General features: G+C 38.8%; 1 protein-coding gene across 1 annotated transcript in view; it reads left to right on the forward strand.

Moving 5' to 3' along the window:
• ASXL3 (ASXL transcriptional regulator 3) overlaps window positions 1-8,439 on the forward strand; it is a 125,054-nt gene extending 116,615 nt beyond the window's left edge. The window contains exons 11-12 of the mRNA XM_053956983.1: window positions 588-2,529; window positions 4,762-8,439. Coding sequence (XP_053812958.1) covers window positions 588-2,529; window positions 4,762-8,439 — 5,620 coding nt within the window. The remainder of the gene's footprint in view (window positions 1-587; window positions 2,530-4,761) is intronic.
• Window positions 8,440-26,346: the final 17,907 nt, after the last annotated feature.

The following is a 26,346-nucleotide window of genomic DNA, read 5'->3' on the forward strand; positions in this document are numbered from 1 at the left end:
TACATGGCTCCTTTGCACTTCATCCCTGAGAATGAATGCATAGATTGTAAATGTGTATCTTTTAGCTCCTTAAGAATGTTAAACTTCTTTCATATTGCAGGCTGTGTTGACCCTAAAAGCTGATGAAGGAGGGAAAAAGGGATTTCCTTTACAACTGTTCCCACTAGAAGATGATGCAGTTGTGCATTTATTCTGCAATGGATGCTGTACCAGTGTTGCAATATTGTGCTGGTATTTAAAAAACAAAACAAAGCAAAAAAAAAAAAAAAGAAAAAATCAAAACAAAAGAAAAAAAAACCTAAAAAAAACAGGAATGTAGACAGAGAGATTACTTATATTAAAAATATTCTTGGTTTTTAACACTTGTAAGTAAATCTCCGTAGATAGGTTTCCAAAATACATAAAACTGTGTATAAATTAGTTACCCACCACCTAAGCAAAACCTGAAAATATGTATTTTTTATATTTAAAACCTGAAAATATGTACTTTTTGGACATAAAAATGTGAGTGAGAAAGGTTAGTGTATTCCCTTATCCTTAATGTGATGGAAATCCCTATTTTAATTTCTGGGGTTTTTTTCTTCTAGGTTGGGAATGTCAAGAGGAGAATCAACAAAGCTCACTGCAGTGCAGAACAATGATGAAGATGAAAGCAATTCTTTGTGCGGATCTTCTGGCACACCTGGTCCTTCTAAGCAAGCAACCTTTGAGGATCAAGAGGAGAAAGGTGCTAAAGTTCCACCTTTACCAGAGAGAGAGTATAGTCCATCTCATTCTAGTATGGAACAGGTTCCTGTCAAGGATCTAACAGCAGATTCTGAAGATATACTGATACCTGAAGAATCAGTCATTCAGGAGGAAATTGCTGAAGAGGTCGAGACAAGTATTTGTGAATGCCAAGAGGAGAACCATAAGCCAGAACATGAGTTTTCTGAGGAGTCTGTAAGTCCAGGTGGCACAAATGAGGAAACAGAGGCAGTACAGCTTGCAGACAGCACTGAGTCCTGTGTCATGATGAATGATGTAACTGATACTGTATCTCGCACTGAAATTAAAGTAGAGTTGAAGTCAGAATGCCCTCAGGAGGAGATGTCAGTTGTGATAGATCAGCTGGAGGATTGCATATCACCAGCACGATCAGCTTCATCCACAAACTCTGTCAGCGGTACAGCTGAGAAGGATTCTGAGTCTGCAAAAGAGCTAATTGTGCCAGAAATGCAAAGTGCTGCTCTGGAAGGCTCCTTGTTCGCTGGTGGAGGCGTTGCAGTGGATATGGAGCTTCATAGCGACCCTGAGGAACAGTTGTCTGAGAATGCTTGTATTTCTGAAACTTCCTTTTCCTCTGGAAGTCCAGAAGTTTGTATTGCCTCTCCTGGAGGAGACACTCAGTCGACTTCAGAGGAACCCTGTACTCCAGCATCTCTTGAAACAGCTTGCTCATCTGAAGTGTCCAGTTCTGAAAATATTGAAGGTGATAGTCAGCAAAAGGCCAGTGATGAGAACTTGCACACACCCTTAATGTCAGAAATGTCTCCAATGTCCACCTCACCTGTAACCTCAGAAGCATCTTTGATGTCAAATTTACCTTTAACATCAGAGGCATCACCAGCTTCTAATTTACCTTTACCATCAGAAACATCTCCAATGTCTGATTTGCCTTTAACATCAGAAACATCTTCAGTATCTTCTGTTCTTCTAACTTCTGAAACATTTGTGACAAATAGTTTGCCTCTTCCATCAGAGATATCTCCAGTTTCTAATTCCCCAAGCAGTGAAAGACTTACTCTGCAACAAAGGAAATCACCATGTTTGTTGGAAGACTCCCTTCCCACTCTGAAAGAAGAAAGCTCTGTCATTCCTAAGGTGGTTCAAGAAGAGAATCTTGTTCAGCCAAAACAACATCAGAGTGCCCCTGAAAATATGAAAGTTGGTCCATTAACAATTATACCTGATACTTCAGTATTGGAAGAGTCCCAAAGCAAAAACCTCAGTCATCAACCATGTAAGTCACATTCTGAAATTGAGAAATCCTACATTGCATCCATCCCAGAACACACTGTTCCAGAGGTGATCAAAAATAAAAATCACAGTGTTCAGCAAAGAAGTGACAAGAAAGGTACACTCTTGCCTTCAGAGGTGTCTGTCTTATCCGAAGGATCACTTGGCAAAAATATCGAATTGCTTCCATCAAAGCCACATGATAAACTATATACCTCATCTCTAGAGAAAGCTACATTCTCTGAAGTGTGCAGAAGTAAATCTCACAAGCTAACAGGCAGCACCCAAAATCGTTTAGAGAGTTCACATTCTTCCAAGTCTTTAGAACCCACAAAATCACCGGAAGCAAGAAATGACAGTAGAGACCCAGAGATCCCAAAGAGGAAAACAGCAGAACAGCACAGTTTTGGAATCTGTAAAGAGAAGAGAGCTAGAATAGATGATGATCTGCCTAATCGTAGTGCTTCATCAACAAGTCCATCTGATAAAGAACAGCCACCCAGAGAGGAACCCCGAGTTCCACCCCTTAAGGTAAAGTAATGAATAAATAGGGTGGCTTGGAAACAAAATATTTATTATGTCCATCTATGAACTGCATACAGGCACAGTACATGGTATATTTTTTGGGGATGTATAAGAGTTGTTAGTACTGATGGTTTTGCTTTACTATTATATTTCCACCATGCCAAATTACTTCTGATACAGATATATCTACAGTTGGTCAGTAGAGGTCTTTGCTAAAAAATTGATTTTGTTTGTGGGAGAGCTCTCCAGTATCCATGGCTTAATTTAATTCAAGATCTTCCCCATCAGTCCCTTGCAGCACTTGTTTTTCTGATTGCCCGTCTGTATTTTGTGCTTGTTCTTCTGTGGATGTCTTCTCCAGCAAGCATGACTAATAAGTGTTATCATAACAGTACCTAGAAAAACAACCATCACTTTAATCCAAAAAGAGAACCAAGAGTCAGAATAGATAGCTTTGTTAATGGCAAAGCAAAAGGCAAAAAAATACACCATCTAAGCAAACACTTATATGTGTATTATTCTGCTATGTAAGAAAGTATATTTCAGTTGGAAAGGGTTTTTTTTGTAACAGAGAGTTCTGTAGATTCAGTTATATATAGGCTCAGTGTTTTGAACCTTTTCATTTTGTACTTGATGACTTCAGCCAAGTTTAAGATCCAATTTAATGTATTTAAGTCATTGGCTTTGCAGTACTAGTTCTTGATTATTCAAGAATGCCCTTTTCTACATTTATTTTTAACTTCTGTAGTCACTGAACATTGTTAATATGGCTGGGAGGGCAAATAGACTAATAGACTTTAATCACTAGTGCAGAAGCATATTTCAGATAATTTATTTTTAAGAGCAGTGATGCAATTGGAAGTTAGCCCTGTTCTGAGTTTAGTGATGTTCTTTCATATTTGGAAGGTTCTATCTAGCCTAATAAATTCTAATAACTCTCTAAGCATAAAGGAAATAGATCACTAGGGAATAAAAAAAGGTCATTACTGTAATAATATTAAAAAATAACCAAGCACTTAGAGCTCTTGGAGTTCTGGTAATGCAAAGTGGAATCTGAAAAGAGTTGCTGCTGAAACTGAAAGCAGAATGTTTTGAAGAATTGTGGGCAGTCAATTCTAGTATGCTTTTTGTGTAAAAAAAATTTGGCTTCATCTCACCAACAAACCCCTATCATTTGTAAGTAAAGGAGGAAAAAAGAGCCCTTGTTCTTCTGTCATTCTGTTGTATGGCTGTCACTTCCCATCATATCTTATGACTACTTTTTCTACAAATACTACCTAGTTTTCTTCTCAGTTCATTCCAGAAGATAAGTCATAGCATTAACCACTAAGTCCTATTGCAAGAGACAGCCAGTAGACATATGTCCATTTTAAGAAATTGAACTTTTTTTTGCCAACCTTGGGGTATCCTGAGAGAGTGTGTGAGTTATAAAGTGGTTCCAAGATTCTTAATCCTGAAAAACTATATGCCTAATTAGGAACATCCTAATAATTCCAGTGGTTTTACAGGTTATTATTTTGCTTAAAGTGCTTGATATTTAAATTTTTAATATTTGTGTGTTTACTATTTATAGTCTTGAGGATTTAATTTTTGAAGTTCAGTAATGAAAGAGTTGTCCAGGAATGTACTAAAGCAAGTCTCTTAAAAATGCAAGTGAGGAAAGAAAAGGCATATCCTTTAATGACTCACTTCTGCACCTTTTAAATCCTCCATCGTAGAGGTTGGAAAACAGGCTCAGTGGAGATACCACTACATCCTGTCTAATGGCAAGATTTGTTGTCTGGTTTATAAGCAAAACACAGGCTTAATCACTGGTGACCAAGGAGAAAGGCACTACATGATTGTTACTTTTTCACATGTTTGCAGGAAGGAGTTGCTTGCAGGTTCTTGTCCAGTATCACTGCACGAGGCTTGCTGATCATCTCAGGTAGATGCACTGAATATAAAACAGGCCTGACAAATTTTATCTGATAAGCATCATGTTGTTATCCAGTTCAATCTTTTTTCTTGTCAGAAGGATCAGTGTGAGTAGGCTAATACAGGTGTCATATTCACTCTGGAGGATGATAAAATATTGAAGCATAAATATCATTAAGTTTTAGCAGGTTTTTGTCCACCTGCACTGAATAGTAATTCCTTTAATTACCTTTCTCTGGCCCTTAAAGAGACAGCTGGTTATTTTAGTGAGTTGATGATCTCATTAAAATTTACTGGGTTTTTTTCTTTTTCTTCCTTTAGATTCAGCTTTCAAAAATTGGACCACCTTTTATCATCAAGAGCCAGCCTGTTTCTAAACCAGAACCTCGAGTTTCCCCAAGTACATCAGTCAGCAGTGGGAGAAACACTGGGGCTAGAACTCTGGCAGATATCAAAGCAAGAGCTCAGCAAGCAAGAGCCCAAAGAGAAGCTGCAGCTGCAGCAGCCGTGGCAGCAGCTGCCAGCATAGTCTCTGGTGCAATGGGGACCCCATGCGAAGGTGGAAAGACAAGAACGCTGGCACACATCAAGGAGCAAACAAAGGCCAAGCTATTTGCAAAGCATCAAGCCAGAGCTCATTTACTCCAGACTAATAAAGAATCTAAGTCACAGTTCAGCTCAAAGGAAAGTAGTACCTCATCTCTGGAGATACCAACGACTGCTGACACAAAGATTGAAGGTTCTACTGGTGTCATTATAGTTAATCCTAACTGCAGGTCCCCTAGCAACAAGTCTTCTCATCACCGTGAGACCACCACTTTGTTGCAGCAGTCCCTTAACACAGCTGCATTACCAGAAACTGCTACTGAGATATCTGTGCACAGTTCTGATGATATACCTGTGCCACAATTGTGTGAGAAAATTATTTCATCTACCTCTACTGAAAGTAACAGTGTGCCAGTGCTTTATAATAAAAGTTCAGTCTCTGTGTGTGTTTGCAGCACTGCTATGTCTGGAGCAATTAAAGAACTTTCTTTTGCAAGTTCTGTTGATAAATCCTCTGTGTTAATGTCTGTTGACAGCGCAAACACAGCAATTTCAGCCTGTAATATAAATATGCTGAAAACCATCCAAGGGGCTGATACTCCATGCATAACTGTTGGACCAAAATGTATCGATAGCAGTAATGTACCAGTCTCCATAGACAACACAGTCTTATCAAACGCCATCGATGACAAAAGATTGCCAGTACCCAGTAGCAATGTGAATAATGCAGTTTCCGGTCATTATGCCACTGTGCCAGCTTCATCTATTGCAAGTAACTTGCCAAATCATCTCTCTGGTAGTTCTGTACTGATTCCTCCAGTGGGGACTACCAACAGATTTCCTTCTGACAAGATAGCCATAACTGGGTGTAGCGAGCAGAGCACTGTCTCCATCCACACTACCGTCAGGTCAGCTTTAAGTTGCAGTGAGGCCCTTGCAGCAGCAGATTCTGTTGCAAGGCCACCTATCTCAATGTTTACTGGTAACATGGTGACAATAAGCTCTTATGATAATGCTACTAAATTGAATGCTGACCTCTTAGAAAAAAGCTCTGGAGCACGGAACCGGATGGATCTCTCTGGTAAATCTCATCCACTGAGCTTTACGCAAACTGCCATGAATAGGTCTATACCTTGTAAAGTCATTGTTGACCACACTACAAACCAGAATTCCAGTCTGTCACTTTCTTCCTCTATTGAAAACGTAGAGAACAGCATTGACCTGCAGAGCAGACCTGTAAGGACAGAAGCTGCCTTACAAAGTATAGCTTGTCCTCAGGTGTCTGTCATAAGCAGGCCTGAAGTGGTTGCTAATGAAAACCTTGAGCACAGTTCCAGCTTTATCGCCATTACAGCAAAGCAAGACAGCAAAAACTTGCAGGCAGGTTGTTCAAGTCTTCGAGAAGTGCCTCTTGCTCCTCAAGATAAATTAATTGAGGTGGTTCCTACCAGCCAAGGCTTTGCTGAGCAACTAAGAGGTCCTTCAGCACTGAAAAGTGAAGCCAATGCTGCCTGTGCCAGTCAGTACAACACTAACAATAGAATTTGTTGGCGTGATGAGGAGGCAATGAATACAGACCAGCCAGTGGTCAGCCATCTTACCTCTGGTAAGCATAAGGAATACACAGAGCAAAATTGCTTGAAAAATGTCAAAAGTGAACCTTCCAGTTACACACAAATGTCAGAACTGCAATCCAGGAGTCTTTTGACAAGCATTGCTGTTCCTGTTAAACTGGAAACTAATGAGACTGACAAGTGCTTCAGGATGGACACCGAGGATTTTACAGGACCTGAAATGCCTGCCCAGACTGCAGAAATAGCCACGAGTGTGCAGCCACCACAGACCTCCAAGACATCCATCGCAGACTCCATGGAAGACTCCCTGTCCCTGACAACAGAAACCCTAAAGAGAGTTACGAGTGCCGGGGGCTCTAGCTGTCGCTTGTCGTCAGTGGAGGCCAACAATCCCTTAGTGACACAGTTACTGCAGGGCAATCTGCCTTTAGAAAAAGTGCTGCCGCAGCCCAGATCAGGAGCCAAACTAGAAATTAACAGGCTTCCCTTGCCTTTGCAAACTACCTCAGTATGTAAAACAGTAGTGGCTGAGAGAAATATTGTTGAACATGCTTCCAACTCTCCTAATCCAGATGGTAAAGGATTTGCAGCAGGCAGTATAGCCCCACTACAAATCAGGAAGCGTGAAAACCATCCGAAAAAGAGGATGGCCAGGACTATAGGGGAACATGCTCAAATTAAATGTGAGCCTGGGAAGGTGTCAATGGACACAGATGTTAAAGTGGCTCCTTGTGTAATTAGTTCCAGCATGAATCAACTAGGGCACGGACAGCCATTTAAGCAGGAGTGGCTTAACAAACACACCATTCAGAGCCGGATCGCTCACAGCCCAGAGATCAAGCAGCAGAAGAGACCGTTGCCTTCATGCAGTTTCCAGCAGAGCTTATTTCACATTGATAAAAATGGCAGCTTTCACGCAGAAGCCAGTACCTCACACAGACAGCATTTTTACCAAATGTCCATGGCTGCAAGAGGCCCCATTCCTACGGCAGCTTTGTTGCAAACTACTTCAAAAGGCCCACCTGGCTGCAACGCATTTGCTTTTAGCAGACACCTGGAACAGAAGGGTTTGGGAGACGTGAATATTTCTACAGCAGCTCACCAGCTGAGGCTAGGAAGTGTGTTTTCCCCTAATATTCAAATTAAGGAAGGTGATGACATTGCCAGTGCCTCTCAAACTCTGCAGAGTAAAACATTAGCGCATCCCCCTGCTCCCCCTCCGCCCCTGCCACCTCCTCCCCCTCCTCACCCAAATGCAGAAGTCCCCTCTGATCAAAAACAACCGACAGTTACTATGGAAACCACTAAAAGACTTAGTTGGCCTCAGCCAGCAAGCATCTGTAGCAATATAAAATCTGAACCTATTTCTTTTGAGGAAGGTTTAAGCAGCAGCTGCGAACTGGGCATGAAACAAGCTTCCTATGATCAGAACGAAGTGAAAGAACAGTTAAAAGCGTTTGCATTAAAAAATGCAGATTTCTCTTCCTATTTACTTTCTGAACCACAGAAGCCTTTTACCCAACTTGCTGCTCAGAAAATACAGACGCAGCACCCACAGCAGCAGCAGCAGCAGCAGCAGCTCTGTGGAAATTATCCAACAATACACTTTGGTAGCACAAGTTTCAAAAGGGCAGCATCTGCAATTGAGAAATCGATTGGAATTTTAGGAAGTGGTTCAAACACTGCCACAGGCCTGTCTAACCAGAACGCGCAGATCCCGGTTCAGAAATTTGCTGACAGCAGCAACGCCGATGAGCTGGAACTGAAATGCTCCTGCAGGCTGAAAGCCATGATCGTGTGCAAAGGCTGCGGAGCCTTCTGTCATGATGACTGCATAGGGCCTTCCAAACTGTGTGTAGCTTGTCTGGTGGTGCGGTAGGAGCTCAGTCAAAGATGCAGTATCCCTTATAAACGTGGCAGAGCAGGACAAAGGAACAGAGAAATAGGAACAGTTTAGGCCACTAATGGTTTGCAATTAGTGGATTTTTTTTTAAACTGGTTTTTGTTTTGTTTTGTTTTGTTTTTTCTCCTATGTCGTGCTTTCAGAAATTAGTTATTCTGCCGGAGTGCCATTTTCTGGGAAGAAGAGGAGACCTGTAGAAGTAGTTTAAAAAAAAGATAGCCTTGTTACTGAAACATCTATGATCTCTCTTGCTGTGCTAAAAAGAAAAAGAAAAATGCATTAATGCATGTAATTCGTAGCTTCTATTTATTTGCACAAAGTGCAGCACATTTTTTCTCCACTGCTTGATAGTTGATACGAGCTGCAGGTTAAAGATCAGTGGAAGAGTAGCACCCTAAGAAGTGGAGTAACTATGCAGAATTAATAACACACTGAATAGCAAGTGGTGTGAGCGGGGTAGTGGCAAGGTGTGGGGCGCTGACCAGCGTAGCTTCTAAGTCATTTTGCAGTCTTTTCTACTGACAAGATTTTTCTCTTCAATTGACTTTCACTATCTAGGGCTAAAATATAGTCACTTCACCTAACAAAAGAAATTTACAAGAGGAATTTAGATGGTTAGAGAAGTTTCCTTATGTGCCTGCCAGGGACTGTGGAACTCAAATCTTATTCATCATCTCTTTGTTGATTCTTTGAGAAAGATTTGTATATGTGATGAGTTAATGGGACCAACACTGGAAACACATTGGCTTCAGTAGAGTCAGGAGAAGGTAGCTTCTCTGCTGGAGATTAGAAATCTCTTTTCTCTTCCTGTTTCTCGCTCAAATGATCTTTATTCATATTTGTCTCTCTAATCTATCCACTAGGTTTGTCAGTCCCAAATATATATAAAAATAAGGTCAGACATAGGTCATTGGTTCTCAAGGTTATAGCCTTTCTTTGGCCTAAAAATGATGCATTCTTCTGATGAATGATTTTAATTGCATATTGGTTGAATGTTGGCATATAATTTCTTTTTCTTCTTATGTGAGGTACTCTATTTAAATAACATCTGAGAGTTTTGCCATTTAAAGTAGTTTTGCCACTTAGAAGTACTTACAAGACTGACTTTTTTTTTTCTCAAAGGAAGTCAGACCCCTTTTAGTAATTTGGAAGCAAAATGTATTTTTTAAAGGGATACTGCATCTTTAAAGTAACCTTCAGTAGTTATCCAGTACTGTATTTACATTCAGGATTATAGCTGCATTCCAGATGTGCTAGCCACCATAACAGCAGAAAAGAAAAACAGTGATTTTGGAGTCCTATTCACCTAAAAGGAAAATATTATAAAGGGATAAAGCACATGTAGTTGCTGGGGAGGTGAAAACACCTTGGGTTTTTCTATACTCCCACTTCAAGAATACAACATGTGGAGTTCTAGTCATCCGTCTGCCAGTATGTGGTTGGGTCTGCCCAAATGTCAGCATCAAGAGAAACAGGTTTTTTTACCATCACAGTAGAACCTCACTAATCCAAAGACTTTACAGCCTGCCCAAGAAAACTGATTTTATTTGCACTGTTTTAAGAGAGCAGTGTAGTAAGAATATGTGAGAGGTAAGACTGCATGGTTTCATCATGCAGTGAACTGTTGCATTCTGAAGTACTAATGAGAATGATAGAGCTACATTTAGGAAATGAAAAGTATTATATATTTTAGAGCATACTTTTTTTGTCTGATCTTTGTTTGTGTGCTTTTCATCAGCTGTAACTGGTCTCCCTGACTCGGGGGCATATTAGTGAGGTTCTGCTGAATGAAGGAACCATGTTTATTTTCTTGTGGGACCATTTTCACAAACATGATAAATGCCGTTTGTTGTCTTAAATGTGAGCTGGAATATCTGCAACATACATTCCTGTCATAGGAAGCTCTATGGTGCACCTTGATGTTCTCTTTTATTGTAATTAGCAACATATCAATATTATTTTTGACACTGTGTGGTACAAAGGCCATTTGTAATAACTAACAGATTTGTTGCTGATACAATAATACTTTTTTTTCTATACAAAAGTGCTCCTTAATATGACATGTGAACTAAGGAACGGCTTCTCAGCACTTTCAGGTCTTCTGGTAGGAAAATAAGCCAGCCAAGCAAAAACCTAAAAGTAACCAAGTGAAAATTAGCATCCACTGCTATGCCAGCTGCTGGTGAAACAGCAACTGGGCAATACTCATGAGTAAGCATGAGTATAGTCAGTCAATGTATATCAGATTCATAGTTGAGGAGCCTTTGTATTGGAATTGTATTGCATTGTATTTATACTTGGTAGAGCTAGGATCTTCTATTTAAAAAAAAAAAAAAAAAGAGAGCAAGCAGTCTTAGACTTCTACTTACCTATGTTTATATCAGCCTGCTGGGAATCCTTATTTCTAGCTCAGGTTTTCCTGTCCACAGCACATAAGTCAATATTTGTTTGTACTTGCATCTTGAAATTGTTCTTGTATTGACTGACATAATACAGAAATAAATTCCGGCCACAATATAGTTTTCCTTTGTTCGAAGGGTAAGAGTGTGACTAATGTGGTAGGTCACTCATTCATGTCAAGTTGTCATTTTTGTATCAGGATTGCAATTTGCATGTGTGAGGTCATGATAAAATGTATTTAAAATGGCATTAGACTGGATGGTGCTATGTTACATTACACAACTGACCAAACTCTTCCATAGTGCAGTTCCACTCCTTTCATTTTGGAGTCATTGGGGTTGCACGAAGAATAAATTCAAGCAATTAGTTAGCAACAGTGGTGAAGTGTTGTTACAGATTAGGTTTAGGGTATGAAAATACTCAAAAGCAACCACGGTGATGTGAGAGCCTGATTGAATCCTAGGGTGACTGAAAACCTTACTTGGATTTTGGTATTACACAAATCCTTAGGGGAGAGTGACCCTAGGCCTTTGGTAAGAGCACAGTCACATTTAAATGTTAATTTTGAATTACTCCTTTTTTTGTTGTTTGATTGTTCAGGTTTCAGGCTCAATGTCATTTTCTAATGACCATGCTGTCTGCACCGTAGGTTGTTAATAGTTTATGCACTGAAAAGTGGTGGAAGAATTACTTAAGAACACACTGCTCTGTGTTTGTGTGTACGTATGTGTCCCAATGTCCAGCATGTATAATTTACCTTTTTTTTTTTTTTTTTTTTTTTAATCTCCGAAATTATCCCCCTACTCCTACCCCTGGAGCAGCACTTTTGGGTGAGAGGGAGAAACGCTTTTTTCTTTCCTCCCTCTTTGTTGTTTTAATTGCATACCTGTGAGATATGCAGATAATGTTAGGGCATTTGCAGTGAGTGTGGTTTTGTGTTTCTGTTCCGAAATAATTTCCCAAGCAGAAACTCCCTTTGAAATAATGTTAAAAAATAATTAAGAAATGGTGAACTGGATGCACCCTGTTTCCCTGTTTGCATTTTATTTATCTGCTGAGATCTAGTACATGAAATAGCATTTAAAAGACAAAAATAAAGGTTGAGCCATAAAGCGAAAAGTATATTCTCTGTACTATAGATTTTCTTCTTGAGGGTGGTGCATGTTGTCAGGGTAAGCTACAGAACGTGCAGATGATTTTTCAGGGCCCTGCAATTCCTTGCACAGTTTTTAAGCTGGTGCATATGGTGCTTTATAATGCAATTTCTGAAGTAAAATTACCTTATGCTGCACCCCCTTCCCCTTATGAACACACGCACAATTTCAGAATCGTTATTGTAGCCTCTGGTTTAGCAGTTTCTCCAAGGTGTGGTGAAGTACCAGGATAAACACTCGAGATGAGCTGAGAAGTGTCGCCAAAAGGGATCATTTTAGCTGACGCACATGAAGGGCCCTGCTCTGAACACTGAATGACTTCTGCAGTCTCCTGGCAGCAGCGCAGTGGCTCATCTTCCGCGGCTCTACGGAGCACTGTGGGGGAAGCAGCGAAATATTCAGTGGCTTTATCATGGACCTGTGTAGCTAAATGTTTCTGAATCTATGAAATCCTGTTGTCTTCGGTCATCATGCTTTGTCACTGTAAAACCAACAGAAAGGAAAAAAAAGCATTTTTTAGTCTAATTTAAGGAGCTGCTTCTTTTATAGCACATAATATTTGGCTTTGTACTATATTTGATAGTTAAAGAATAATTTAGTCCGTAGAATAACTTTGTTGTATTTGTACTGTTCATGAATGTTACAAGAAAAGTGCTTTACTTTGTTGCCATAATTCTCTTGTACTGCTGTAAAATATTTTTTCTGCTTTATGGAAACTTAACTCGGTTCACATTTTCAGTACAGGGTTTTTTGTGTGTATGTATTTTTTTTTTGTCAGTATTCTGAATGTTTACATCTGTTCAACATTAGCCATTCTATGCCTTTATAGGGCAGTATTACTCCTGCAGTATAACAGCAATGTGAAATCCACTCGTACCTAACATGCATGAGAAATACAGATTTATTGGGGAGATCCCTAACGTGCATAGATACTTCTTCTATCTGCATTCAGTGAAGTAAATACCCTCCTTCAGTCCTCTACCAAAGAAAATGTTATCCCCACAGGACAAGCTTGGAAAGTGGTTCTCTGAATTTTCAGAAGGGGGTGTAGTTGGTTTCAGCAAGATTGCTACAGTTTACTGCTGTTATGCTTTGCTTTGTTACCCTACCAGATGTGACTGGGTGAAACAAGCATTTTAGCAATTTTTTGTGTTTCAAGACAGTGTTTTGTTTAGAATTCAGGGATCATGCTTTCTTTAATGGTGCTGTTTGTTTTATTATTTTTTTTAAGAAAACAACCTTTTGTTGCCTACAGAAATGACCATTCACAAAACCATAAATTAAAATAATTTGTCTTCATTACTTTTCTCCCTTTCCTTTCCCCCTTCCCTGCCCCTTGAAAATAACTTGGGCTTCAATATTAAAATATTCTGGAAAAAAATAAAGAGATAAAATAATATTTGTCATTTGTTTATTTATTTTATGTTCAGTGCCTTAGGCAGGAGATCCTCCTTGTGCACATCTGTTGTATGTACAGGTTGATGAACTTGAAATGTGAGAGAGAAATCAGCCCTTTGTAAAGGATTTTTCAATTACAATGATGAAAGGCACAGTTTGAACCACTTCTGATGTAATTTGAGTATTAATCATCTTATGCTAGTAAAATAAAACTAGGTGTTGTATATTAAGTTGTTTAAGTAGAATAATTTGTGGATGAAAGTGATTATATTACTTCAGGTAGTATATGCTGGGTGTATTTTAGTGCTTTGCCTCTGTCTGCAACCCCATCTAGAACATCCTTCTCAACAGCAACCATCCCAGCATGCACTTCCCCAATTTCCCATTCCCACAGCAGAAGAAATTAAATGTCCATGGTGCATGGAACTTGGACTGCAACCAGTCCAAGTTATATTCCTCAAAGCAGTTATTTCTTCAGGTCTGGAAGGCCTTGCTGAGATGGAAATTCAGTAGCCATTATATTAAAATGTAAAAAACCACACCATTTTCATCATGTTAATCTGCAAAGAGAGCTTTGAGTATTGATGATGAGGGTGCAAAATGTTGCAGGACGAACAACAAACAGCTTTTTCACAAGTTTGCTCAGAAATATCCTAAACACCATCTTTTTTCCAGCCTCCTGTCATTATTTCAGATGCGATACCATCTGAGGGTCTTGTTAGCAGCAGATGACAGCTTTGTCTGCCAAAATCTGTCCAAATGCAGAAAGAAGGCAATATCAACCTCTGTAATTTATAATTCAGTGATCTTTTTTTCATATCCAATACCCATCTAGCAAACCCCCTCAACATCTACTGTCATACAGATAATTTAATGTAGTTTGTTCTGGTTAGAATTGGTTATTTTTGCACAGGCCTGTGCCAAAGCAGGCAGTAACAGCTTTTTTTAAATTATTTTATTTTTCATCTAAGCAATGTAATGTAAATAATTTTGTTAAAGCTGTACTAGCAAAATATTAACTTTCATCCTTTCCCTAATTCTTAACCTGTAAAACGATTTTGTGCATTTTTTATTCCATCTTAAAAAATAAGTATTCAGTTTTTCTGAGGGGTTTTCTAAGGACTTTGCAAGTGTTGTGAAGTGAAGCCTTGTGATTCCTTTTATGTCGGTGTGCTGTCTCTGCCTGGGTGAGCCCAGCCTTAGCCTGGCGGTTCAGCCAGCAGATGGCATCAGGAGAAAACAGGCTGCTGTGGTCTCCGAGCATTCCCGTCCCCCGGCAAGAGTGCACAGCACGGAGAAAGCCTGCCGCGAATACAGAGGGTTTCTGGGTCCGTCTTCCTTTCGTGCAGAGCTTTAGCTGTACTGAAAACAAGCCTTCCTTCGCCCTCCCCAGTCCTGGAACTTGGCTTTCAGTAGAAATTATGCCCTGAAGCTCACATCATCCTTTCCTGCTCTTGGCACTGTCTGAGTCTTGCAGTCTGAAATTGAAGTAATGATACACTGGAAAAAATTCTTCCCCAGGCCAGACACAGCTTTTTTTTCCCCACCCCACAGTTTCCTTTGTCACCCGTGGATGAAGAGCGGCAGACCAAAGCTCTTTGTATTGAGGTGCTCCACAGAATATAATATGAAGGTATTAGCAGCTTGGGGTGCAGAGGGTGTGCTGTTATCAAGCCTGGCCTTTGTTGGATGGCCGGCTTGCAGTGGAAGGTCCATCAAGCATGGAATGGAATGGTTTAGGTTGGAAGGAATTTTAAAAACCATATAGTTCCAACTTCCCTGCCAGGGGCAGGGACACCTTCCACTAGACCAGGTTGCACAAAGCCCCATCAGCCTGACCTTGAACACTTCCAGGAACAGGGCATCTACAGCTTTTCTGGGCAATCTGTTTCAATTTCCCACCACCTTCACAGTATAGAATTTCTTGTTAATATCTAATCTAAATCTACCTGATCTAATCTAAACCTATTCAGTTAAAGTATCTTGGAGACAGCTTTCCATGCTAAGAAAGGTAGATAGTCACATGTTACTTTCTGCTTGTGGAGGCAGAGTACATTACTTGCGTGGCTGGGTTTTTATAGCAACTGAGCTAGGCATAGAAATAAAGCCACATTCATTGAGATAATTCAGGAACCTGGACACTGTCACTCTGCAAATACATAGGAGGCACTGATAAGAGAAGCTTGTATCTCAGTTAGATGTCAGGGAATTGCTTTTAAGTATTGAAGATTCGTGCTCGGAGCTTGGGAGATGCCTCTTGATTCACCATCAGTGATGATATCAAGTTGTTTCATATAGTCATGGGGACAAAATACCTGGATTTTACTTTTTGGATGCTGATGACACTGGATAAATGTAAGTTTCTATGTACAGGTCACCTTTCTGTTCTGTTTCTTTTGTCCTGATCTTGTAGAGCTTTCATCCATCAGTTTTATCTCCATGTCTTTCCAACGAAAACTGAGAGCTTTCTTCAAATATCTCTGGCATCCTCATGCATCTGCCAGCAGGACAGAGAATAGTTTAATATCCCACACAGAGAAAAACAATTTGGAAATACACTGATTATACTGGATAGTTGGCTTCTATTGATAAGAAATCATTACTATATTGAGAAAATAAATGACTGTTGATATCAATATAAAGCAGGAGATGTGAGGGAGAAATATGGGTCCTTGCTGCAGTCTTATTTGCTTCTGATTCCCAGCTGCTCAGATCCATTCAGCAAATCACTTTTTCATTCCCCTTGACTGAGAATTCTCAGCCCAACGTCTGTCGTGCAGAATCTTTGCTATTGCTGTGTATATTTCTGGCATTTAAAGGAGCAAATCTGGACAGTGGTGGAGAGACTTGTACACAGTGCCTCGACCTTCACTCATTTAGCTCAGCATTGTGCAGAATAAGATGGAGTCTTTGGGAAAAATAATGAAACTAGCTGTGAAAACGCAGTAACACATGTTCCTTAACTTCCTTGAGATTATTGAGTGAAAAAGTCTCTGCCTCAGTTTTTTTAATGAGGGTGAACAGGAGCTGACCTGCAGGAGTCAGACCATTGTCCCAAGTTGCATCCAGAAGTGAGCGTTTACAGTTCAGCAAGTCCAAAGTGTCCTCAGAATATAAGGAAAACAGAACCAACAAAGATAAAATCATGGAATTTTTAATATTAGAAAAGATCTCTGAGATCTTCCAGTCCAACGCAGTGTCAGCCTAGTCTGTCGCAGGAAAGAAGTGTGGATAAGGAGATAGCATGAGACTAGAGAAAAAGAATCTCAGTTGGATTTTTGGAACAAGTGATCCTGCCAATTGTTTTAAATTTTTTAGTGTCTGTAGAATTGCAAGCATTAACATCTTTTGTAGCTCTAAATTCAGAGAGAAATGGAAATATTTAAGGAAAAACAGGTCCACATCTAGTTGATAGGATAAAATTACGAAAATTCATGTCTAGTTTCTTAAAAACTACGTTTGAGGGTATTTTTCTGCTTATAAAATTTAAGTTACTGTATGATCAACATTATTCAAATTAATGGTCTTTGTTTCGATTTTCTAAACTAGGAATTTCAGAGGATTAGTTTCCTGGTTATAAAATTACTTGCTTGCACAGCCACACAAGTCTTAATTATGTTCTTTGTTGTGTAGGACAGCTCAAAAATTAATCCAGAAATACATCCAGTGTCACCTATTTCAGATAAGTATGTCATGTTGCCTAGAATGAATTAATCTACGTTGGAGGGGAAATCTTTTTTTGTCTTTTCAGGTCTTTCAAAATCAAGCAAAAGGGCAGTGAAAATAGCCATGAGTTTCAAGGGAATTTGAAGAGCATTACTGGATTTGGGGAAGGTACCTTCTCCATTCTGGATCTTTCTAAATTTTTTGAGAAATAATGTCAAGACCTTTATGAAATGTGGAGGTGACAGCAAAGAGGAATTATATGTACAGTGGTGCCTGTGGTACTCAAATACTTAATAAAAAAGGATTTAGAGAAACTTGGGCAGAAAATGAAATAACTTTTGTGAGGAATAGAAAGAAATACGTGTGAGGTGTCAGTCACAAGGGGTTCTTCCCTCTGGCATCTGATGATTGTGACACGGTTACAAAAATAAAAAGATTAAGGACAACTGGAGCAGAGCAAAGCATTAGAAAAGTGGGCTATGAAGTACATTTAAATCAGGATTAAGTATTACAGAATTTCTTCTGCTGCAAAAAGAAGGCTGATTTTATTCACATAATTTATAACCTAAGAAATTGGATTGCCAGAAATCCAAAGGCCAGTTTGTCTCTGGTGCTGCTCAGTAGTCTCTCACTGCTGAGGGTGATGCTAGTGGTGGTGGTGGTGAAGGTCGGCTTCACCCACCCTGCATGGCCTTCACTAGTGGGCAGTTTGTTTCAGTGCTTCACTGTTCTTACACTTAATTAGAGGGTTTATCCTAATGTTTAACACAGATCTTCCTTGCTGCTGTTTAAGCCCATTCAGTCTTATCTACTCTTCACAGGCATGGAAAATAACTTCTTCCTATACTCTTTCCAGCAGTCTATTAGATATCTAGGCTGTTCATCTTTCTTTCTTGCTTTTCCATTGTTTAATTTAAATAATCCTGATTATCAGCCTTTCTTAATAGGTCATGTTTTCAAAACTCCTAGTATTTTCATTGATCTTCTGTAGACTCTCTCCAGTTAGTTCAGATTCTTTCTGTTTTCAGGTCCCAAGAGTGGACGTATTAGCTCAGTTTGAGGCTGAGCAGAAAGGTAGGACTGGTCTGCATACCCTAGAGGCTAAAATTGTACCCTGTGTCCCAGATGAGTGTTTGGTGTGTTTGACTTGGATTCAGTTTGAGCCCAGTAATCTCCTGCATCCTTTTCAGTAAAGCTGCTTTTAGCTTCTCTTCCCCATACTGTATTTGAAGAATTATTTCTAAGTATAGAATATTCTGTTTATCGGTACTTAGTGATACCATAAGCTTTTAAACCATAACTTGAACTTGTCCAAATAATTTTCAAATCCAGTCCTATGTCTCCAGAAGCTTACAGTATTTCCTAGGTAGGTATCATCTGCAAATTCAGAAGAAGTGAACCTTGCTATCGCAGGATAACTCCTGTTGAAGGGCCCTCAGTAAGTCATCAAGCCCAGTTTTCAAGTTGGTGTGCAACTACCCATCTCATTGACTGAAATGCTGCAAGGAGCCAGACCCAAGCCAGAACTGACTCTGCTGCGGTTGCTGCCATGATGGTGTCAGAATGGTTTTCCCCCCCATTTTTGACTAATTGGTTTACAGTCTTGCCTGTAGGCGTTATCTTTCTAGTTTACTTATTAAAATGTCATGAAAATAATGCTAAAAGCTTTACTGAAATGTAAGTGTGAGATCTACTGCTCTGAAGTCCACAGAGCCTGTTACTCTGTTAGGGAGATTCGACTGGGTTGGCTCAGTTTCTTCACCAATTCATATTGACCATAGCTGGTTTATTTTTTTATCTCTGAGGGTGCTTATAAACCACTGAGTTGTGCTAACACTCTTCTAGAGAATGAAATTAAGCTAATGATACTAATCAATATTTTTAGGGATGGTTTTCCCTCCCCTTTAAATAGCTGACCAGCTGGCACTTTGCTATTCCTCTTAACTGCTGATGTCCGTCAAGAATTTTTGTTGTTGTATTTAATGTCCTTTCCTGATCAAACTTTTTTTTTTTTTTTTTTTTGGCATTTCTGATTTCATCATTAGAGGCTTGTACTATAGATTATCACTTTTTTTGTACTACTTTTCCTCAAGGAAAGAAGTGCTCCAGAAGAGGAAACATTGTTAAAAGTTGTCCTCTGGCTATCACTTGTCACTTCTCCTCAGTAAAAATTGACTTGCTTCTTCAAAACCTTGTTTGAACTGAAAAAGAAACACCAAAAACTTTGTGACAATACAAACCCATCAAGTAATTTTAAGCTAAATATTAAAATACCTTGCAACCATTATTGAAAATTTCCAACATTTAAAATGTAAAATTGATTTCAAGGTGTTCAAGATCAATAATATACAATACACAAGAGAGGAACTATGACCTTCAGATCATAAAGACAAAGTATGAAGAAAATAATACCTTGACACAGCATATGTTTTCATCAAGATAAAGCTAGTCCTGAAACAAAAAGAATGGTCCATACTGAATAAATGAAAATGAACTGTAATGCTAACTACAGAAAAATGATAAAGAAATAGTGAGCATGATGTCTGTTTGGTCTAAAACATGAAGAGCCTAAGGGATTAAAACCCTTTTATATATCACACAAAAATAATTTCAAAGAACTAATTGACCTGTCATAAACACTATATTAAATTAGCTGCACTTCCTCACTTTCTTACACATTTTGCAGAAGTTGGTATTTTTTGACCGGTTTTCTGTGGCTATACAGCTGGAAAATATTTGCTCCAGTGTTAGGAAGTGTAAATGGGTGCCAGTTCACTATTTCAGGATTCTAAATCAACTTAATGTTCATTTTACCTGTGAATAGATTTCTGTCACTTGTCAAGAAGAAAGAACCTATTTCCTCTAATGTTCATATATGGTTTGGGGCCTCCTCATGCAGAAGCATTACGTGTACATGAAGTAAAGAATGGTTCAAAGCATGCACACAGAAAATAAAGAAAACCACTGACATTATTTATGTTTTGATCCTTTTTTTCCTTAGAATAGACTGAGATTTGTTTGAAACTGGAATGCATATGCAGAAGGATTCCAAAGTTGAACATCCAACCAATCGAAGTGCAGCAAAACCCCTACTGCAGCTGCCACTATCAGCCTTCTGCAGTGATGCCTGCCCCCCATCACTTTGCCAAGAAGGAGCTGTTGCAGAAAATAAATAAATTTTCCATCTTTCGACCAAGCAGGAGAGGTCTCAGCTTTGGCAGATGCAGCAGTGTGAAAAAAAATAAATACTAATCAGACATTTAGAAAGGAAAAACATTCCTTGTTCATGCCTCAAAAATAATCTTTCTTCTACTTGGTGCAAAATGTTATTAAAGAGTATGGGGTTCATATACATAGAATTTCTCATATCAACGATGGCATAGAGAAGTAGGTTAAGTGCTTAAGTGATAGGGTTTTATTTAAAAAGTATTGCAAAAAAAAGTATTTGGTATTACACAATAACCTTTCCTTATATTTCAAAATATAAGTTAGTTGTCTTTCTACTTGCACTCTAAAACTTATTAATGTACTTTATACTCATCCTCCTACTAAAAGTTGCATACATTCACTATATTCACTCTGGAGCAACAAGGAATGAAGCAGAGTTATGTAGCACAAGCACATAAAGTGTCCCAAAGTGGGCGGGTAGGGTAATCATGATTGCCTCTTAATTACAAATGCATTTGTGTGCATTATGCGTGTAAGTTTCATTGTAGTTACAGCATATATCTGCCAAAGACTTTTTTTTTTGCTGAAATTATAGTTCTGGTAGGCAGGAGGACCTTGCCCTACAGTCAGTGTGGACAGCAGGCCATACTGCCTAAACTACTGACATCTGGGAATGTTTGTACCTCTGTCTGGAAATGTTTGTGAGCTCCAAGGCCAACTGGCAGAGTCAGCACTGGGACTTTCTGGAAATGATGCTTCTTGGCACAGGCCAGAACGTCAGCAGAAGTTGTTCCTACAGTGTATTAGTAAGCATGACTGTGTTTAATTGCTGAGAAAAGTCCTGGACGCCTCTTAATTTACAGTCACAGAAGAAGCCAAGATGTCTGTCAGGATGTACAGGGTTTATTTCCTGTGCGTGAGTTGCTTAGGTCACATGTGAAGACACAAGCAGACAAGGAGTCAGAGATGTATCAGTTTTACAGGCATACCTCAGTCATCAGGCAATGTAGGAATATCAGAATTCCTGCATGTGCACTAGAAACACACTTCTAGCCTGAAAATGTCAGGCAGTAATATGGTAACCTTAAGAGTGGGGCTGAATCTGTGCAAGAATTGCTTTAACTTTTGATCTTATTCTCCCTTCTATTGTTTGCTGCAGTGCTTTGCTGAAAAGCTGTTAAGTGTTAGATTAACATAGTTGCAGATTTTACTCATGATCTCCTCATTGTTGTGTTTCTCAGTTTTTTTTTTGCATTCAGCAGCTTAACAAGCTTATGTTCTCAAAAGGAAAATACAGACATAGCTCTCTTATACTGTTGGGCTCAGCATTACGCATCTATCACCTCAACTCTATTTCAGTATAATCTGCTTCTTTTCTCTCTAAACATGTTGTGTTAGTCAGCTGCACTTCTGAAAGCCAGAATTTACTTCACAAAAGGCAGAAAGAAAAATCCAGATCTCCAACAGAGGCAAGAAATACCTTTCTCCAGTATTTACCAAGATATTTTGGAATTTTCATTGTCTTTTGCAAAGACTCAGTGTTTTATTCTTCCTCAGGCAAGAACACCCACAATATCAATGCTCTCAGCTTTTCATGATCTCTCCTCTGCCTCAAAAATGTAACCTTTCTCCAGCTCCTCTTCTAACCCTCTGATTGTATCTCTTCCATACCTTTCCTTTCCTTCTCATTTTACTGCTCTGACTTGTCCAGTGGTGTTGTGTCTCCTGCATCTGCTGCCTTTGCTCTAATTTTTTTAGTTCCTTGGAGTTTTACTTGTTCAACACTTGTTGGCTACTAACATTAAGATGAGCCTTTGAGAGAAGTTCTCATTTCTCAGGGATACTTATCTACGAAAGACAGTGGAGACACAGTTGGATGTGTTTGGGATGGAGGGTGATTCTTTTATACATCCACAAGTCCAAATACCTGCCTGGGAGAACCCCATGGGATACACCTTCGGACAAAACAAGGGTTAAGAAGAACTGGCTGATTTTCAAGGATAGCTTATCTGAACTCAAGAATGGCCCATCCCTACCAGTATGTAATCAAGCAAAGCCAGCAGCAGGAGGCCTGTATGAATAAATGAGGACCTCCTCTCGTTGTGAATAAAGGTGTTATCTTTTCTTTCTAATTTCATCTTTCTAACACAAGGACTCCCCTTTTCTCTTATCTCTATTTTGGACTTTTCGTCCTGTTTTGGTCTGTGAATGTAACTCCCCAGGATATGGCAGTGTGTAAAAATCACATACCAACTGTAGATGCAATTTTGCGTCTCAGAGCTGTCACATGGGAAAATGCATAGAAAGATGGGGGAAATGTCCTTCTAATACTCAACTAAAACTTCATTATTGAAAAGAAAATATTATTCTCATAATTATTAATTATTTATAACTAGTAATATTGCTAGTTATTATTCATTATTGATTTCTCCTATTTTTCACTATTTAGCTTTTGAATATTCTTTTTCTGTTTGTTTCTCAATTACAAACCTGGGGGAAAAAATGAGCAAAAACTGTTTATGCAGTCTCATAGGTCCCAGCAGAATTCATCTTAATCCTGGCTTATGTGAATTGTGTGAAAGGATGGTCCCAACCAATTTCTGCTGAAGGAATATTCAATGAGAAAAGAAAAAGGAAGGTTCTATTGGCAGCCATTCTGTTCATACCATCTCTGGCTTTCCTCAGAACTCTGTTATTCAGGTTATATAAGGCAATGGAGTCCTGCCACGAGTATTAACTGATCTATCAATCTTGATGACCAGGATTTACTACTAAATTACTGGTTCCCAAAACACCTGATGAAGACATTTGTGAGCAAAATTCCAAGGTGTGCTTGGTATGCTGTAGAGGTAACCATGGGTAGAGCTCAGATGACATTTCCAGTAAAAATCATCCTTTAGAACACATTGTATACTATATTCAAGAGAAGTAATCCTGAATCATACTTGTTAAAAAAAAAAAAAAAGTGTTTGTATAGGATTTCAACTGTCTGCAATAATTTCTTCCTCTTTTCAGTCCCTTGTCATTGCTTTGGGATGGGTGACTGGAGCCAAGGAAGTTATTTAAGTGGAGGGGAACATGTATACAACAACCTTTTGTTGGGCTAATCACCCATGTTTCTGTAGTCTGTGCTAAGGAATGTAACTCTGGCTTCTCAAGTCTGTTAAAGCATTTGGATTTAGGATTTTAGGATAAAAAAAGTCCTCAAAATCACAAGCTGGAGTTCTGACCCTATTAAGAAATATCCAAAAGGAGAAATATTCTATTAGACTATTAGATTTATGAATTATTTTTCATTATTTTAATGATCTATACATACGTGATATAGCTAGTTTAATTAAAAATAAAAATATACAGATTATTCTGGGAAGAAAATGCTAATTCTTTCCCTTCTGTTTGAAACATTTGACTAAATGTACATCCCCATTATTTAACTTTAAATGCAAATTGCACTTTAATATGTAATTAACCTTATCTTTATTTTAGTCTTCCTAAGAACCATACTGTACTTTCAAAAATGTAATTTGACTTTCAGGAAACTATGGTTTCACCACTGTCTTTGTGCCTGCAATATGAACAGAAATTGATATTTTTCTCATGAAAACTGAGCAATAGCTTATTGAATTAACACAGTAAATATCAGTCCAAGTTAAAATTCACAAAAACACAGGCTTAAAAATTTCTTACTCTTACATGGATAATCACCAAATTTCTAGACTGAGTGAACAATTTTTTTTTTTCTTTTGGCAATAGACAATCCCAATTTGATTTAAATTGGAATGTAGAGATGGTATTAACTCTTTCTTTAGCTTTTCTGCAACTGCCACTAAACCCCACCAATTCAGGTGTCCAAAACTAATGAATAACTTTGAAAACTTTGCCAAAGAAGAATTTGCCAAATAGACGTAAAATTACTTGCAAAAGGCTGGAGATAAAAGACTTTGAAGGTTCATATTATCTAAATACTGAAGGTAGGTAAAGAAGTGACTTGAACACAGATTTTTAACAGATAATTCTGTTTGTTGAAGGTATAAAAATATATTGGCTAGAAGCTAAACTGAGCAATTTGAAGTTATGTTTTTAACAATGACAAGAAACTGATAAATCTCTGTAGAGAGGTCCTGAAGCATCAAGAATCGTGGCAAATTCTCCATCATCCATTGTGTATTTATAAGTCAAGCATTTCACTACATCTTATCTATTTCAACCATTACAACTGAAAACAGGTATCAAGGGTGAAACAGCCTCAAATAGGGGAACTTTTATTTGATTTAATGTCAATTAGCACCATCTTCTGATTCAGGTATTTGGTGAGGGGTGTCATAAATGTAATTCTTTCCTTCCTGTTTCCCAGGCTTAAGGCAAACATCTCTACTTCTCTTACTAGCATCACCCTGCCCTGGGTTTGCTGTGGATTATCCTCAGCCCCTCCTTATTCATTCCATGGGTGCATGGGCAGGTCCTGCACCTAATGGTTTCTTTCTGCTGTTCCTAGCTCATTTTTGCCCTGCTCTATGGCCACAGTCCCTCAGGGGTGCTCCCAGGCTGCAGTCCCTTGAGCTGTCCCCTCTCTGATGTGCAGTGCCTCACCTCTGTGCCCCAAAATGTCTCCTTCCCTGTGGCTCTTTCCTGTATCTGCCCAAAATCCACACCCCGTGTGCCCTCTGACCTTTAAGGTTGCCTCTTCTCTTTTTCTAAAGTGCATTGGAGCAGAAGCACCGCGTCTCCTTCAACACTGAAGATTTGCAGGCTATGAGATGCTCACATCAGTTTCAGAGCTGGCTGGACCTACCTGTTTCCTGCCCAGGGCAACTAGTGACCTTCTCCCATGCAGCCTCCAGCTACCCAAATGCTGCCTGTTGTGCTCAGCACAGCAGCTAAGCTTTTCTTTTTCATATGTCAGCGTACCTCAGGCTTTATAATCAAAACATTGTCCAGCCCGTGCCTAAAGCGAGGCAGAGCAGATGCCATTTTCAGGGTTCCAAAACAGCTCGTGTTATGTGACTTATTCTGCCTAATATTTCCTGTTACCACAGAATAAAGTCATGTTTGGAAGTACCATGTTCTTCTGATCTTATGAGAATTATTTTCATCTACTTTGTCATCTTGTTCTGTAATGACAAGAAAGCATATTCCTTTATGTCAAAAAAAAAAAAAAAGGAATGTAAAAATGTGTATTTTCTCTGAAACTAGAAGGAACATTTCCATTTGCATTCAATCATTTCCTATTTGGCCTGATTTCAGTAATTCAGGAACTCCTTGCTCAGTCTGTAAAACTTCACTGATAAAGTCACTCACTTTAAAAAGGTCCCATTTCAACACAGCAATTTTGTCAGTATATAATGTAAACACACACACTTAAGTCAGTCCTTTTTTATCAGAAAAGCTCTTTTAAATGCCTAAAAAATAAATTAGAAATTACATTCTCTAAGTGCCTGAAATAGGCTCTTTTTCAAAACTCAAATGCTGCTTTTGCAATCTTTTTGCTACTCTTTTGCAATCAACACTCCTATTGAGTACCATTGGGCGTCAAGATTTTGCCTTGAAACATAATCTATTATTGGATTTCAGCAAACAAAACCTCTTGGGCAGTCTAAACACAGGAAAATGAAACCTACTGGTGACATTTGTAACTGATGATGTCGAGCCCTGATAGATGATTCAATTTGAGAGTGCAAATTCAATTCCTGACCCACATGTCACTATACAGAAGGTTTATGTAATTATCATTAGTGTGTTGTTATTTATCTGTGTGTAGATCCTGCTGACTTTTTATTACTTGCTGCTAATGTTGTCATTAAAAATGCATACCAATTAACATAATTTTACAAGGTGACATGAAAAATATCTAATTTAGCTTTAAATTTCAACTATTTCTTTTATTTATTTTACTTTCCCTTCAGCAATTTCAAAGTAACGGTCTGGGTAGATAATACATAGGTAAATAGTACCCAAGGTTAGTAATTCTCTTACCTCTGTAGGTAAGGCTGACAAGCTTGTCATTTTGTGCTAGGCAAATCACAAGCTATCACCAGTCTTTGGCCAGTCATTCCTTTTTATTTAAAAAAACCCAAACCCTAGCACAAATGTCATATCT

Source organism: Vidua chalybeata, chromosome 1 (assembly GCF_026979565.1).
Source record: "Vidua chalybeata isolate OUT-0048 chromosome 1, bVidCha1 merged haplotype, whole genome shotgun sequence".
Lineage (NCBI taxonomy): Eukaryota > Metazoa > Chordata > Aves > Passeriformes > Viduidae > Vidua > Vidua chalybeata.